Below are 18,218 nucleotides of genomic sequence, written 5' to 3'. Positions count from 1 at the left end.
TCAAAAGTTATGAAAGGGGGCGTGGCTTAACCATAGGGAGTGGGCCAAACCATCACCAATGAAGAAGGAACTCTCTGCTGAGTTCATTGATACCTCACATAAGGGTCAACCTTAAATGGTTCAAATGTTATGAAAGGGGGCGTGGCTTAAGCTTAGGGGGCGGGTCAAACCATCACCAATTAAAAAGGAAGTCTGTGCTGACTTCAATGATATCTCACACAAGGGTCTACATCAAACGGGTCATTACTTATAAAAGGGGGCGTGGTTTAAGTTTAGGGGGCGGGTCAAACCATCACCGATGAAGAAGGAAGTCTGTGCTGAGTTCAATGACACCTCACACAAGGGTATACTTTAAACGGTTCAAATGTTATGAAAGGGGGCGTGGCTAAAGCTTAGGGGGCGGGTCAAACCATCACCAATTAAAAGGGAAGTCGGTGCTAAGTTTAAAAAGAAGTCTATGCTGAGTTCAATGATACCTCACACAAGGGTATACCTTAAAAAGTTCAAATTTTATGAAAGGGGGCGGGGCTTGAGCATAGGGGGCGGGTCAAACCATCACCAATTAAAAACGAAGTCTTTGCTGAGTTCAATGACCCCTCACACAAGACTCTACCTTAAAAGGTTCAAATGTTATGAAAGGGGGCGTGGCCTGAGTAAGTGGGCGTGGTCATATTATAGGGGGCGGCTCAATATCACACGTAGACCACACATTCTGAGTTTCATGCAAATCGGATGATGTTTGTCATATAAGGCGCATTTCCTGTTGCCAGCGGGGGGCGCTATGACCAAAAGTAAATTTTGGCCTGTAGGTGTCCTCAGGCCTGGACCCTTGTCAATCGTGACAATGGCCCCCACGCCACGCCCACACCGTCTGACAAAAAGTTTTTCTTTTAATAACTTTTCATCGTTAAGGTGTTGGGATGGCACAGACCAAGTTTGAAGTCCATCGGATGAAATCTCTAGGAGGAGTTCGTTAAAGTATAGCACCTTGACTTTTAGGCCTACTTCCTGTTGCCACTAGGGGGTGCTATGACTTTAAGTAAATATCGGCCTTTATTTGTCCCCAGGGTTGGACTCTTATGAATCCTGAAAAGTTTCGAGGTAATTAATCGGACAACGTACGCTCGAGTTACACCCACTTCCTGTTTCGGCGGCGAAACGCACAAAATGGCCGCCCCGCCACGGCCACGCCCTATGACGAAAAGTTTTTCTTTTAACAACTTTTCATCTTTAACATCTTAAGATGGCACAGACCAAGTTTGAAGTTGATCGGATGAAATCTCTAGGAGGAGTTCGTTAAAGTACGACATTTGGAAATGGCCAAAATCGCACTAATTTCAAACTTTCAGTTCAAAATGGCGGACTTCCTGTTTGGTTTAGGGTATGGCTCTAATGAAGGTTATTATACGTCTTGACATGATACATATGTGTACCAAGTTTCGTGAGTCTACGTTAAACCGACTGCAGGGGCTAAATTTTCTTAACTTTCTAGGGGGCACTAGCGAGCCATTTTTGTGCGCCTATTCCCGAAACCCTTAAAATACGTAGATTTTCACCAGACTTGATGCAACCGCCAAATTTGGTGAGTTTTCGAATATGTTAAGCCCCTCAAAAAGCCAATTCATTTGACGGGAAAAAGAATAGAAAGAAAGAATAGAAAGAAACAATAATTCCTTCAGTTTCAATAGGGCCTTCACCGCTGTCGGCGCTCGGGCCCTAATAATAGAAACAATAATTCCTTCAGTTTAAATAAGGCCTTAGCCGCTGTCGGCGCTCGGGCCCTAATAATTGCTTCAGTTTCAATAGGGCCTTCGCCGCTGTCGGCGCTCGGGCCCTAATTAAAGCTGCGAGCAGCGATGGACGGGCCCTCCCGCCTCTGCGCGCGTTGGGGTTACCGGCGGACGCCGCTCCTTGCGAACCTACATTTGCGTGGCACTCAGACACCGCAAATCTTCACCAATGAAAAGGGAACACCCCGCCGAGTACAATACCTCACACAAGATTCCACGTCATGAGGTTCATTAGCTGTGAAATGGGGGTGGCCAAAGCATAGGGGGCGGGCCAAACCATCACCAATGAAAAAGGAAGTCTATGCTGAGTTCAATGATACACGGGGTATACCTTAAAAAGTTCAAGTTCAAGTTCAGCGCTTGGGCCCTAATAATTCCTTCAGTTTCAATCGGGCCTTCGCCACTGTCGGCGCTTGGGCCCTAATAATTATTGCGGTTGCAGTGGAGGAATCTGGACCTCTGTATTTCTAAAACCATTGCTACAGCCCTTATAGCTGAGTCACCTTAGCTTGAATACTTTATCAAGAAAAAAATACCAAATTTTTTTTCTCAAATCTGAGATTTGCATTTCTTTTTCTTTATTCAATTAAATTCCTTTTAGTCTTTCCACCATTTCAATTGTTCAATCAATTAATCAAAATTTATTTTTATAGCGCTTTAAAACAACCAGCAGGTATCCAAAGTGCTTCACATCGGAACTAAGAATGGACAACATATCTTGCAATAAGAAGAATGAAAAGTAGAAAACAGTAAAATCATAAAAGGTTACACAGAAACAGGAAGAGGAAATTGTCACACCACTACTGCATATTAAAAGCCAGTCTAAACAGGTAGGTTTTGAGTTTGGCCCTAAAAAGAGCTACATCTGTAATTGTGCGAATATCAGGGGGTAACTTGTTCCAGAGTCTCGGGGCAGCAACCGCAAAAGCCTGATCACCCCATCGTTTGTACCTTGACCTCGGCACTTCTAAAACCAGTTGGTTAGAAGACCGCAAGGACCGACTGTGCTCACGCAGGGTTAAAATCTCGGATAGGTATTCCAGGGCTAGGCCATTAAGGGCCTTAAAAACAAAAAATAAAATCTTAAAATCTATTCTAAAACGCACAGGGAGCCAATGTAGGGTGTAAAGAACGGGAGTGATGTGTGCACGTCTAGATGTATTTGTTAAAAAGCGAGCAGCAGCATTTTGCACAAGTTGAAGACTTGAGATGGAGGTTTGATTCAAACCAACATAAAGAGCATTACAGTAATCCAACCTTGAACTAATAAAAGCATGGATCGCTTTTTCTAGATCATGCCTGTTAAGGAATGGCTTAACTTTAGCTAGTAGACGGAGCTGGAAAAAGCTCATTCTAACAACATTGCTGATTTGTTTGTCAAATTTCATGTTGCATTCAAAAGTAACCCCCAAATTTCTGACAGCTGGCTTAAAATATGAAGCCAGTGCTCCCAAACTCAAGGATGGACCGTTTGTCGTGCCTAAAGTACTGAAGATGATACACTCCGTTTTATCTTCGTTCAAGTTTAGAAAATTTTGATAGCCACAACTTAATATCATTGATTCAACTAAGGAGGGAGTCTAATGCGACACGGTCATTCGGTTTGATAGGCAAATAAATTTGCAAATCATCTGCATAACAGTGAAAAGATAAGTTGTGCTTTCCTATTATAGCCCTTAACGGCAATATATATAAAGAAAACAGGATTGGGCCAAGAATTGAACCCTGGGGTACCCTGTGAGGTCCAATAGCACTAAAACAGTAGGATTTCCGGCATCTACAGACAGGGCAATATCATTGTGCACTCTAAGCAGTGCAGACTCAGTGCTGTGACGTGATCTAAAACCAGATTTAAATTTTTCAAACACAGAGTTCAGTTGCAAAAAGGCTTGTAACTGTATAAAAACAACTTTTTCCAAAACCTTTGACAGAAAAGGCAGATGGGAGACTGGTCTAAAATTGGACAACACTGTAGGGTCAAGATTAGGCTTCTTAAGTAGGGGACTGACCACAGCATGTTTAAAGGCAGCTGGGACAGAACCTAAGCTAAGACAAGAATTTAAAAAAGTGAGTAGACTCGGCCCAATGGTGTCATTAAAAACCTCCTTCACTATCCTGGCGGGAATAATGTCTAACGGACAGTGGGTAGGTTTCATGTGTTGCACGATCTCAGAAAGCAATGTCAGAGAAACTGGCTGAAATTCCTCAAACACAGCAGAATGCATAGGAGCAGCAGGTACAAACACATTAAAACTAACACTGGCGTATTGCCTGACAGATGCAACTTATTCAATAAAATAAAAGAGAAACTTCTCACAGGTACTAGTTGAAACCTCTGTCAGATCAGAGGTGCATGGATTCACAACAGAGGTAATAGTATTAAATAACACTCTGGGTTCATGGCAACTGCTAGCTATTACGGAAGAGCGATGTTGCATCTTTGCCACCTTCACAGCCTTCTGGTATGTGGCTAGACTGTCTCTTAATAAACCCAGTGATACTTGCAAATTGTCCTTCTTTCATCTTCGTTCATCTTGTCTGCAGTGTTGCCTAAGGGCACTTGTGGAGTCATTTAGCCAAGGGTCCGCCTTCGGTTTAATAGATTTAGTAGATTTAATAGAGTCTAAAATTTCAGTGCACGTGGAGTGGAACACAGAGAGAATGTTATCTGGATAAGAGGGAGATACCACACCATTCATAACACAGAACTGTGAGCCTCCGAATGCCAAAGCAAACTCTCCAGCTGAAGAGGAGGTGATGCAGCGGCGCCTAGAAGCTGAGGAGACAGGCTTACTAGCAGGTGGTGGTACACTGATCTCAAACCTGATGGGGAAATGATCTGAGATACCAGTTTCTTTTATTTCACTTAGTGAAACTGAAAGCCCATAAGTAATAATGAGGTCCAGGGTGTGTCCAAGATGATGTGTCGGCCCTTTCACACACTGATTAAGACCAAAAGAGATTAAAAGTGATTTAAAATCATTAGCAAGTGGGTTAGAGGCAACACACATGAATATTGAAGTCCCCACAAACCAGGAGCTTGTCGTATTTTGGAACAACATCAGCTAAAAACTCCGAAAACTCACATATAAAATCCTTGTTGACTTTTGGTGGGCGATAAATAACTGCACACAACACAGGAGAATCCAAGTCAGCCACAAACAGCTGAAGTTCGAAACTATTATAACAGAGTGCAGGTAACGATCTGCATCTGTACTCATCCTTGAAGAGCGTGGCCAGCCCCCCACCTCGACCTGACGCTCGCGGAGAGTTGAGGAAAGAACAGCTGGGGGGTGAGGAGCTCCGAGAAGGCGCTGTCATCACCTGGTTTCAGCCAGGTTTCCGTCAACAGAAGAAAGTCCAGAGCATTGGTCTTAAAAAAGTCATTGAGGATAAAAGTCTTGTTTGTGAGTGATCTGGTGTTGATCAGCGACATGCGAATTGAGCGCCGCCCAGTCTGTTGGGAAGCACGATCGAGCGGGCGGAGATTCCCGTGTACGCAGCCTCGCCTGGAGCGCATCCCGCTCCAACGGCGGGGAAATTTGCATTCGGAATCCGGGACCTTCAACTGGAGCCATCGGTAACTGTGTACCAGAGAACGCCGCCGATTGCAGGCGATGAATTCCGCGTAGAACCCGAGACACGGATGGCCCGGATCGCGTGTGTAGGGTGATGCCAGGTAAGCTCTGAGCCTTACACGAACTCCGACTCTTTTTCCGCGTCTCCTGCGGCGATTGTTGCGGAGCCGAAGGCCGGGCTGACGCCGTAGATAGGCCGGAATGGATGCCAGGAAAGGCGGCGGTGTGGTTGACTGTCCATCTGAGCCGTAGATCGGCACTTTTTCCACGGAATTGCGGATACTTAAAAGAGTCAGGCGGTCATATTGGTATATGACCGGCGGTGACACAATTGTTCAGTCACTTACACACAGTATATGGTATACAATCACAACTGAATGAATAAACAGTGACAGACATGTATCATATGAATACAGCACTTAAAGCATCAGCAATTGAGCGGAAATAAAGCAAAAAGTAAAGACCAAGACTCCATTACTTAGAAACAAATGTAGCCTTTATTGGAATGTTTTAAGGCATTAAATACACAAATCCCATTCTTTTAATAATTTGGCATTTAATAATAAAAAACTTAGTCTAACAATACTGGTCTGACGGTCGTTCTTATTCAGTTTCATCTTTATAACCTCAGTAAGTCCTCTCTTCTCTTTAACTGAATCCAAGGTGGACCCCTGACATTGTGTGAAGTGAAAGCAGATGTGAAATAAATGTACTGTATGAAGAATTAAAGGGGAGACAGCAATGACACATGTTGGAAAGAACACCTACTCAAACTCAAGAAAATAATGCATATCAAAGCTGCGTTGTGAGTTAAAACAGTCTGTTGCTAATCCTGGTATCTATTCTTTTTTTACCCCTGATTTCCCAGGTTTTACATATAAAAAACTTTTGTATGAAATATAAACAAGCTCTTACTGTGATACACAGACATGTGCATTTGAAGCTGGGAAAAAAATGCAGAAAATAAAAAGGAAACAATGATCTCAGCAGTCATTGGATCTTTGCCTGGACTTAAGTTTTATAAACATAAATATGTTCTGGTGTCAGGTAAATCACTATCAATGTTTTTATAATCATGCTAGGTGGTGTTGGTGGAGACCAACACCATTTTTATAATCATCACCACTCACTGCGTGTTGCAACAGATCCAGCAATGCTCTTAAAACAGTTTTGGCTTACAAACTATTTTCCCTCATTTTGAAGGAAAAAAAAAAAATAATGATAATAAAGAAATATAGGAACATTCACAATAAATTTTCCAGCCGGTCTGTGTTTGGTCATCTTTTTTTCTCTTTTGTATATTCTGGATCGCCTTCTCGTCCCACACATCCATAGCTAAACAAGTAATTAAAAAGCACAGAAGCACCACCGTCCCCCACCTCCTGAGCCTGTCAATTTTACACACAGCCCAACTTCAGCACCCCCACCCGCCACTTCGGAGGTCCAGAGTTAAGACATGACTCCAAACACAGGGTTGTGGCGACAGATGCTCGGCCCGATCTCTTCATAGTCCTTTTTGGTGTGGCAAACCTGGTAGAACTCAGGCTGTGGAAGCGCAAATGAAGATGAAGGTGAGTACAAAAATAGGCCTACATAACAAAAAAAAAAAAAAAAAAACAGAACACATGATTAAAAAAATTTGCATATATTTGCATATCTATTTTCTGCTGGTAGTGTTGTTTTTTTTGTTCCGGCATTGTTTTTTTTTTTTATTTATTTTAAACAAACTGCTGCTGCTGGGGAAAGTTGCACTTTCTTTGCACCAAATGATTTTCTCAGGTGGATCTTCTACCAGACGGCAGATGTTTATGGATAGCAAATGTAAAAGCTTTTAAAGGGTAACTTTGGTGTTTTTTTACTCTGGACCCTTTTTTCCCATGTTTTTGTGATGATGGTAACAACAATCTTTGAAACTGCTTCAGTATTAAGCAACACCTCTGCAGACAGCAGTGGCAAAACAAGCTGCAATGTAACGTTAATGCGCCAGAGCACACCTTCAGTTTCTGTCCACTAAAAGTTCTGTTTTTGCAACTGACAGGCTCAGGTTATTATTTTAAGTGTCTGACAACATTATGGATAGAGATAGACCTTTTTGTTGAAGAGTAAGATACTTTTTGTTATAATAAAACTGCCCCCGGAATCGCCAACATTTAAATAAACAGTAATTGTATCATCGTAAAACACTCTCCACTGTTTCAACAATCACCACCCTGGTTTGGTGGAAATAAACCCTTAAAGGAGAATTCCGGCCAATTTTTACGTTAATCTTGATCGCTATAGCTACGCGAGTACTTTCGATAGAAAAAACCCCGACCCGAATCAGTGCAGGTAACACTGAGAAGCTGCAGCTACGTACTACAAGCGTCCCCTGAGCTAAAACGGCAGTGCTCGGGGCAAGTTTTAGAGTGCCTTTGTGCCTCTTAACAGACACAAAATGCAATGAATATGTCTGTGCCACAAGAACAGGGCCCTTACGTGTCAACAAGATGCGTTTTCAACTCAGACATTGTTTAAATTCACCTACCCTGGTCCCTGTCTCGATCCTGCCAGTAGCTAGCTTGCCCTGCTAGCTGATAGCCTTTAGCTGCTAGCTGCCGTTTGGTGAGTGTATTCCGACAGGCTTCTGTGATAATCATCCCAAAAACAATCCACGGAGCGGTGGTGGTGTGGCTATGTCCTCCAGAGGACAGGTCATGTCATGTCTTGAAGTGTATTCCCCTAAAAAAAAAAACAATAGTGCGGTAGTAGCTGTTAGCTGCTAGCTGCCCTCCGGTGAGTGTGTACAGCCAGATAACTGTTAGCCGTTAGCTGCTAGCTGCCATCCGGAGAGTGTATTCAGCCAGGCATCTGTGCTAATCATCCCAATAAAAATCCACGGAGCGCCCGGTGGGTTGGTGGATATCCTGCATAGGACAGATCATGCCTTTGCAGCGAAAGGTTTAGATTATTTCCCCCTCAAAATAGGTAATTTAGCACTGTAGTGGTTATGACCATATCAGTGACTATGTAACTACATGGAAACGGGATAAACGATGTCTGTGGCTTGCACAGTAATAGCGTTACTGAAGCCTAGCTGTTGCATCGCGCGGTCTCCTGGGAATTCAGTTGTAGCAGAAAAAGGTAAACAGTAATTTGCAGATTGGAGCGTAGTGTGTGTGAAGAGTGAAAAGCGGAGTTGTTTATAACGGAAGAAGCTTGGAGTATGACGAATATAGCAGATATGCAACACACGGAAGAGCCTTTTGCGTTTGATGGTCATCCTTATTTATTCGAACCAGAGTATACAGACGAAGAACTAGCCTCAAGAGTTGGAAAGAACGAGACTGACAGACAGAGGGAAAACAGGCAGATGAACTTGCTGCTCCAAGCACAAGCTATAGGTAGCCTTCAGTAACTGGGGGACATAGCCACACCACCGGGCGCTCCGTGGATTTTTATTGGGATGATTATCACAGATGCCTGGCTGAATACACTCACCGGACGGCAGCTAGCAGCTAACGGCTAACACCTATCTGGCTGTACACACTCACCGGAGGGCAGCTAGCAGCTAACAGCTACTACAGCACTATTGTTTTTTTTAGGGGGGAATACACTTCAAGACGTGACATGACCTGTCCTCTGGAGGACATAGCCACATCACCACCGCTCCGTGGATTGTTATTGGGATGAGTATCACAGAAGCCTGTCTGAATACACTCACCAAACAGCAGCTAACGGCTATCAGCTAGCAGGGCAAGCTAGCTACTGGCAGGATCGAGACAGGGACCAGGGTAGGTGAATTTAAACAATGTCTGAGTTGAAAACGCATCTTGTTGACACGTAAGGGCCCTGTTCATGTGGCACAGACATATTAATTGCATATTGTGTCTGTTAAGAGGCACAAAGGCACTCTAAAACTTGCCCCGAGCACCGCCGCTTTTAGCTCAGGGACTTTTATAGTACGTAGCTGCAGCTTCTCCGTGTTACCTGCACTGATTTGGGTCGGGGTTTTTTCTATCGAAAGTACTTGCGTAGCTATAGCGATCAAGATTAACGTAAAAATTGGCCGGAATTCTCCTTTAATTCACCCATTACATGTAAAAAATACTGGCAATACTGGCTCTATACACGCTAAAAATATTGTTTGAGTTGTTGGGAGTCTGGTGAGTTTGGCGATGGCAATTTCTGAGCTGTTCCATGTTAAACAAAAAGGATCTTACTCTTTAACAAAAAGGTCTATCTCTGTAGGGATCCTTTCCATAATGTTGTCAGACACTTATTATAATAATAATAATAACAATAATAATAATAATAATAATAATAATAATCAGAGCCTGTCAGTGATAAAAACAGCATTTCTAGTGGACGCAAACTGGCGGTGCCCCAAGTGGTTAGATTGCAGCCTTTATCGGTGTTTTGCTCAATACTGGACTCATTTAAAAAAATGTTGTTCCCAACAGTCACATGGACACAAAAGCATGCAATTTGTGTACTATTGGTTTCGGACATACTAAAAAATCTCACTTTTTTTTGTGCTACTAAATACTATGTTAGTATGGAATTTTGGACGCAGCCAAAGATGAATGGTCTCCTCCCACTTCCCAACTCTATTCTCTATTTCTTTTATTTCCTGACAGCAACCCCTGTCTGTGTCTTTACCAGTGAGAATTATGTTTTTTTGTCCACATAGAGAGAAAATATCTTTACATATCAAATAATTTCATTTTTAACTGTTTCTATAGACCTCCCATTTATTTCAATGAGACTACTGTGTTGGTACAGCAAAAAAGTTGAATCTGGCTTTGTTACAACACAACGCACTTGCCAGTCACACCCATGTTTGTCCTCCTTTCAATATAGTACAAACATTTTGAAAATCTAAAAATCACTTTGACATGATTGTTAGGTGAAAATGTCATGAATGATTACTTTAGGTTCTTAAATATTTACACCAAATGTACAATTTGGGTGGACTTATCTACAAATTAAACCACTCAGTTGACGATAATGAACTAAATTTCTACAAAGAATACAATTTTGGAAGCGATTAATATAGAGCATAGAGTCTTCTGAAAGACCTGAGAGATACAAAAATCAGCAATTATTCTCATCAGGGAACAATTACAGTGGGGAGAACCAGTATTTGATACACTGCCGATTTTGTAGGTTTTCCTACTTACAAAGCATGTAGTCTGTAATGTGTTTATGTGTAATGTGTTTATCATAGGTACTCTTCAACTGTGAGAGACGGAATCTAAAACAAAAATCCAGAAAATCACATTGTATAATTTTTAAATAATTAATTTGCATTTTATTGCATGACATAAGTATTTGATCACCTACCAACCAGTAAGAATTCCGGCTCTCACAGACCTGTTAGTTTTTCTTTAAGAAGGCCTCCTGTTCTCCACTCATTACATGTATTAACTGCACCTGTTTGAACTCGTTACCTGTATAAAAGACACCTGTCCACACACTCAAACAGACTCCAACCTCTCCACAATGGCCAAGACCAGAGAGCTGTGTAAAGACATCAGGGATAATATTGTAGACCTGCGCAAGGCTGGCATGGGCTACAGGACAATAGGCAAGCAGCTTGGTAAGAAGCCGTGTTGGCGCAATTATTAGAAAATGGAAGAAGTTCAAGATGACCGTCAATCTCCCTCAGTCTGGGGCTACACGCAAGATCTCACCTCGTGGGGCATCAATGATCATGAGGAAGGTGATGGGTCAGCCCAGAACTACACGGCAGGACCTGGTCAATGAACTGAAGAGAGCTGGGACCACAGTCTCAAAGAAAACCATTAGTTACACACTACACCATCATGGATTAAAATTACTGCAGCGCACGCAAGGTCCCCCTGCTCAAGCCAGCGCATTTCCAGGCCCGTCTGAAGTTTGCCAATGACCATCTGGATGATCCAGAGGAGAAATGGGAGAAGGTCATGTGGTCTGATGAGACAAAAATAGAGCTTTTTGGTCTAAACTCTACTCACCGTGTTTGGAGGAAGAAGAAGGATGAGTACAACCCCAAGAACACCATCCCAACCGTAAAGCATGGAGGTGGAAACATCATTCTTTGGGGATGCTTTTCTGCAAAGGGGACAGGACGACTGCACCGTGTTGAGGGGAGGATGCATGGGGCCATGTATTGCGAGATCTTGGCCAACAACCTCTTTCCCTCAGTAAGAGCACTGAAGATGGGTCATGGCTGGGTCTTCCAGCATGACAACGACCCGAAACACACAGCCAGGGCAACTAAGGAGTGGCTCCATAAGAAGCATCTCAAGGTCCTGGAGTGGCCTAGCCAGTCTCCAGACCTGAAACCAATAGAAAATCTTTGGAGGGAGCTGAAAGTCCGTATTGCTCAGCGACAGCCCCGAAACCTGAAGGATCTGGAGAAGGTCTGTATGGAGGAGTGGGCGAAAATCCTTGCTGCAGTGTGTGCAAACCTGGTCAAGAACTACAGGAAATGTATGATCTCTGTAATTGCAAACAAAGGTTTCTGTACCAAATATGAAGTTCTGCTAAATACTTATGTCATGCAATAAAATGAAAATTAATTACTTAAAAATCATACAATGTGATTTTTCTGGATTTTTGTTTAGATTCCGTCACTCACAGTTGAAGAGTACCTATGATAAAAATTACAGACTTCTACACGCTTTGTAAGTGGGAAAACCTGCAAAATCTGCAGTGTATCAAATACTTCTCCCCGTATATTAAATTTGAACATCAACTAGCCATTTGTGAATCAACTGTCAGAGACATTTGCTAAAGTTCATATTTCATGCAGGTAAAATGATCTGCTTTGCGCACACAAATAACTCATCAAGGGGGGGGATATTGAAATTTCGCAAACACCCACACAGCATTCGCTTCTGCTCCGTAGGACAACATTTAAATACACAGCAATACACAGTGCATGGCCTTCAATATAATACAAGATGCAAGCCGTAGTGTTGGTGGTAGGGATGTAATGATACAATCAACTCAACAATTTGATACTTTTTTTTTTTTTACAGAATTAAATGACAGAAAAATATTCCTTTTATTTATATAAACTGTGCAAAAACAGCAGATGTGTTCTCTTATCAATAACAATAAGCTTGCGGAGCTGGACCAAAATGCATCACTAAGTCCCGTCTCTGTTGTTTCTCCACAGCCACAGGGTGTCTCACAGGTCAGCTAGGCTCCTCTGTGTCTTCAACTGCAGACTATTGGAATGTTACATCCCAGTGTTGGAATCCTTTCCAGTGAAATACAGACCACTTTACACCGTTTAGCTTAGGAAAATATGCGATATGGGTAAACGTTAAATATAGCCGTAACAACATAACTTGCGATAAATAAACAGATATTAAAGTGTACTCAGTTGTGCATTACTGCTGCTTTCAGTATTCTGCTAAAATACAAAGAACTGTTGAATTTAAAACAAATGGTAAAAGGTAATCATTTCCAACATTTTTTATTGAATTGAATATAAAAGGCACCACTAAAAAAAGAGTTAGATTTAAAGTGTAGTTTTCTATTGATATTTTCTTTCAACTAACACAAAAATATCTCTGTATCTCTTTTGAGATGTGTGCCTTTTATGGTTATTGCGGCAGTTGATATAGCGACAACAATAAAAAAACGATATATTAACGATTAATTTTAACCGTGTTTAAGCCAGCTAACGTTAGCTAAGGGCAGGCTAACGTTAACCTGCTCTATATTAACTAGCGTTACGCCGTAGGCGATTTAAAAAACGTATCATGATTAATTTTTTATCCCAACCCAGGGCTCAACATTAAGGCTTGTCCGCTTGTCCGGGACAAGTGGATTTTTTGTAGGGCAAGTGGAAGAGAAATTGACTTGCCGCACTGGACAAGTTAAATCTCAAACAAAATAAAATGCTGTGTTACTTCAGGTTATGGCCGTTACGTCTATGTTACAGATTTGAAACAAATAATTTTTTTTCCAGGCCGCTAACGTTAGACCCAGCCCGCTGTTCAGCTCATTCTCTGTAAGCAATACAGTATGAAAGCACAGCGAGCCAGCCGGTGTAAGTCAGCTAACTAGGGATGAAACGATTCCTCGAATAACTCGAATAATTTGATTACAAAAAATCCTCGAAGCTAAATTCTTTGCCTCAAAGCTTCGTTAAATCAATGTAATTAAGGCTCACTGTGTTTCCGCACGGATGATTATTACTAGCGCTCAACAAGTTGACGGCCCAGATTACAAATGAAGGAAGACGAAAGTAGCGAGGGTCTAAGAGACAGGCGAGAGAAAACAACAGAGTTTGGGATAATTTTAAGCTGCTAACATGCTGCTACATCATCTCAGTAGAAAACATCCAGTGTAATCCAAAATCCATTGTTAGGTCTACAGAATTATTTTAGATATAGTATAAGTTCAAGTCACCACTACCTCTGGTCAAAATATTGACTTAGTATCTCAATATATTGACTCAGTATCACAGAATATTGAATATTGGCTCAGTATCTCAAAATATTGGCTCAGTATCTCAATATATTGACTTAGTAACTCAGAATATTGACTAGGAATCTGAAAGTAGTGACAAACTTTAAAATATTGACTTAGAATCTCAATATATTAACTTCTGCACACCGGCTATATTATGGAGTCTGGAGATCTTTTTTTCTTGTTGAATGGGAAATCTATTCTTGGGACACGTTTTTTTTCTACTGTTTCAACTGAATTTTATTAATGTTGATAGAGTTTGGATGCTTTCAACGGTTTGTACGAATTCTGCATTAGCAAAACGCAAAAAGAAATCTTTACCTGGACAAGTGACTTTTGTGCATGGACATGTGAAACGTCAGTGGGTACGGAAAGTATTCAGACCCCTTTAAATTTTTCGCTCTTTGTTTCATTGCAGCCATTTGCTAAAATCAAAAAAAGTTCATTTTATTTCTCATTAACACTCAGCACCCCATCTTGACAGAAAAAAACTGAAATGTAGAAATTTTTGCAAATTTATTAAAAAAGAAAAACTGAAATATCACATGGTCATAAGTATTCAGACCCTTTGCTGTGACACTCATATTTAACTCACATGCTGTCCATTTCTTCTGATCCTCCTTGAGATGGTTCTACTCCTTCATTGGAGTCCTGCTGTGTTTAAAGGTGCAATATGTAATATTGTATGTAATACTGGCAGCTAGCGGTTAAAATAGTTACTGCACTACCAATTCAAAATACTGGAGAGTCGTTTCCCCCACCCCCTCCTGCCCAGACTCGAAGTTCACGGGGGTTCAGGCTGAGACCGCAGCAATTTACAACAATGTTGCTAGAAGGTTTTCTCACATAGCCAGACATTACTCCACAGCACAGCGGAGTAGCTAACGTTAGATGCTGGCTATATTGACAGTCATAAAAGCCCGTGCTCACGCGGAGCTCTGTAACCAACTGACAGACACACTTTTCGGCTTAAAATTACAGTATGAACCGCTAAAAACACAACAACCTCACTGTCCTCTCCACACGCCAGTCGGGCACACTTCCTCGGCTTAGAATTACAATACGAAACGCTAAAAATACCACTACCTTGCCGACGGAACACACTTCATTGGCTTAGAATTATGGCAACAATCGCTAAACACACTGCAAACTCACAGTCCTCTCTTTCGGATTTACAGCCCCCCTCTCGTGGCTCAAAATAACTCACCGTTGTCGGCTCCAGCCGCTGAAGAGGCTACACGCTGTAAACAGCCATGGGCTGCTTGCCTGGTCCTCCGGGTAACGTTAGCAGTTAGCAGGGTTAGCATGGCAGCGTTAGCCAGGACCAGTCAAGATCACTTTACTGGCTATGTCTCAATTGTTTTTGCGAGTAATATAATTCAATGTGAGTACACAAATGTTGAAATGACAAAAAACGCCCGTCCTAGTAGCTGTGATAAATTAGCCTGAAGCTAATGCTTACCTGCTCAGGAGAAAATAATCCAACTCTGCGTCCTTTTGGAATCTAAGCTGTCTCCATCTTTCAAATACATCTCCAATATTTACCAGGGGGTTGTTACGTCTCTGGTCACGCAACTGTTAGAAACATGCTGTTTTCTTTTTTTATGTCATGTAGAATCTATCTCCGTTGATCCTGTTGGTTTGTTTGCTGCTTTCATGGCTGTACTACTGTTACAGCTGTAGCGCGCTGGGTTTACGTTTTTACAGGTATATCTGGCAACCCGGCCTGCCTGTCAAACTGGGCCGTTGATAACAACACACAGACCAAAACATAAACATAAATTCCGTCACGGAATGTAAATTTCAAAAAGAAAAAATACTGACATTAGCATTGTTGTCAGAAAAGTGTTTCAGTTTAACATGTTTCCTTAATATCTGATGAGGCATTGGTGTCATTTTTGGATTTATTATAGTACAAATATTACATATTGGACCTTTAATTAAACTGATTGGACTTGATTAGGAAAGGCACACAACTGTCTATATAAAACCTTACAGCTCACAGTGTATGTCAGAGCAAATGAGAATCATGAGGTCGAAGGAACTGCCCAAGGAGCTCAGAGACCGAATTGTGTCCAGCCAAATTGAGCAATCGTGGGAGAAGAGCCTTGGTGAGAGAGGTAAATAAGAACCCAAAGATCACTGTGGCTGAGCTCCAGAGATGCAGTAGGGAGATGGGAGAAAGTTCCACAAAGTCAACTATCCCTGCAGCCCTCCACCAGTCGGGGCTTTATGGCAGAGTGGCCCGACGGAAGCCTCTCCTCAGTGCAAGACATATGAAAGCCTGCATAGAGTTTGCCAAAAAACACATGAAGGACTCCCAGACTATGAGAAATAAGATTCTCTGGTCTGATGAGACCAAGATTGAACTTTTTGGCGTTAATTCTAAGCGGTATGTGTGGAGAAAACCAGGCACTGCTCATCACCTGCCCAATACAATCCCAACAGGGAAACATGCTGGTGGCAGCATCATGTTATGGGGGTGTTTTTCAGCTGCAGGGACAGGACGACTGGTTGCAATTGAAGGAAAGATGAATGCGGCCAAGTACAGAGATATCTTGGAAGAAAACCTCATCCAGAGTGCTCAGGACCTCAGCCTGGGCCAACAAGAACCCAGGCTGAGGTTCATCAAGAAAATGACCCTAAGCACACAGCTAAAATAACAAAGGAGTGGCTTCGGAACAACTCTGTGACCATTCTTGACTGGCCCAGCCAGAGCCCTGACCTAAACCCAATTGAGCATCTCTGGAGAGACCTGAAAATGGCTGTCCACCAACGTTCACAATCCAACCTGACGGAACTGGAGAGGATCTGCAAGGAAGAATGGCAGAGGATCCCCAAATCCAGGTGTGAAAAACTTGTTGCATCATTCCCAAGAAGACTCATGGCTGTACTAGCTCAAAAGGGTGCTTCTACTCAATACTGAGCAAAGGGTCTGAATACTTATGACCATGTGATATTTCAGTTTTTCTTTTTTAATAAATTTGCAAAAATTTCTACATTTCTGTTTTTTCTGTCAAGATGGGGTGCTGATTAATGAGAAATAAAATGAACTTTTTTGATTTTAGCAAATGGCTGCAATGAAACAAAGAGTGAAAAATTTAAAGGGGTCTGACTACTTTCCGTACCCACTGTAAATGTACTTGTCCAAAGCACAAGTGCCTCAAAAAGTTAATGTCAAGCCCTGTCAAACCGTTGTAATCTTTAATCATCTAAATCGATAATGAACCAATTCACAATGCATCGTTACATCCCTAGATAGTGAATCTTAAGGTAGATATCCTCCTCCTGTCATAATATATAACTAGTACATGTTGATAAAGCAGTGTGGGTGCATGTTTGAAATACTTACAGTTGATGCTAACATTGATCCACCAAACCACACTGCATATCTCTGCATATGATGAGTGATAACTTGGACATCGATTGGTTTGGGCTGTGGAGGGAGGACAGAGAGAAGAATTGGGGATCGGTAACACTCCACCACCCTGTTATCTACACTATAGGATGCAATATCAATGGGATGGGTGTAGTAATGGGACGACATGGGACAGAATGAGGGACAGAATGAGGGGGATTAAATGGGCTGGGCTTTTAAAGACATGACAAGACAATCTTAAAACTGTCCATGTTTCACAGATATTATCAACGTATGTTCTATGTAGCAGAGCCAAAATCACAATAACAAAGTCTTTCGGGTTGAAGATGTAATTAGAGATGGCCCGATACCATTTTTTGCTTCCCGATACCGATTCCGATACCTGAATTTGCGTATCGGCCGATACAGAGTACCAATCCGATACCAGTGGGTCATATATTTTATTATGTTTTAACAATTGTATACTACTATTGCTGTATGGATGTGATATTATTTCTATCTTTGTTGTCGGTCTGGCTCAGGTTAAACTCAAACAATGAATGCCACCGAACTTTCTTTTATTATGCAGTTTGACAGTCAGTTATAACGGAAAAAAGAACATAAATAAACTACTTTAACATAGATTTTCTTTAGGGCTTTATTACGTGGTATTGGATCGGTGCATAAACTTCAGTACTTCCCGATACAGATACCAGCGTTTTAGGCAGTATCGGAGCCGGTATCGGACCATCTCTAGATGTAATGCAAGTGTATGTGTCACTAACAATTATTTTCATTGGCGATTAATCTGTCGATTATTTTCTCAATGAATGGATCAGTTGTTTGGTCTATAAAGTGTTTTCCACAGCTATTTTGTCCACAACTCAAAGATATTCAGTTTATTGTCATAGAGGAGTAAAGAAACTAGAAAATATATACATTTAACCACCTGGAAGCAGATAATTGGAATTGGAAACGGAATTGATTATCAAAATAGTTGGCGATTAATTTAATAGTTGACAACTAATCGATTAATCTTTGCAG

At 41.7% G+C, this 18,218-nt stretch overlaps 1 protein-coding gene across 2 annotated transcripts in view; it reads right to left on the bottom strand.

The window, feature by feature from the left end:
- Positions 1-6,374: 6,374 nt before the first annotated feature.
- The window catches only part of LOC114563892 (actin-related protein 3), a 45,731-nt gene continuing 33,887 nt past the window's right edge, over positions 6,375-18,218 (bottom strand). The window contains exons 11-12 of one of the 2 annotated variants that reach the window (XM_028590861.1): positions 17,169-17,252; positions 6,375-6,913 (exon numbers count right to left, since the gene is read on the bottom strand). In XM_028590861.1, the coding sequence (XP_028446662.1) occupies positions 6,818-6,913; positions 17,169-17,252 (180 nt within the window). In that variant the 3' untranslated portion in view covers positions 6,375-6,817. Of the gene's footprint in view, positions 6,914-12,402; positions 12,634-17,168; positions 17,253-18,218 lie in introns of those variants that run through there. The other variant, XM_028590862.1, reaches the window with a different exon arrangement.

Source organism: Perca flavescens, chromosome 11, assembly GCF_004354835.1.
Source record: "Perca flavescens isolate YP-PL-M2 chromosome 11, PFLA_1.0, whole genome shotgun sequence".
Classification (NCBI taxonomy): Eukaryota; Metazoa; Chordata; class Actinopteri; order Perciformes; family Percidae; genus Perca; species Perca flavescens.
This window is presented reverse-complemented; position numbering and strand designations above follow the sequence as displayed.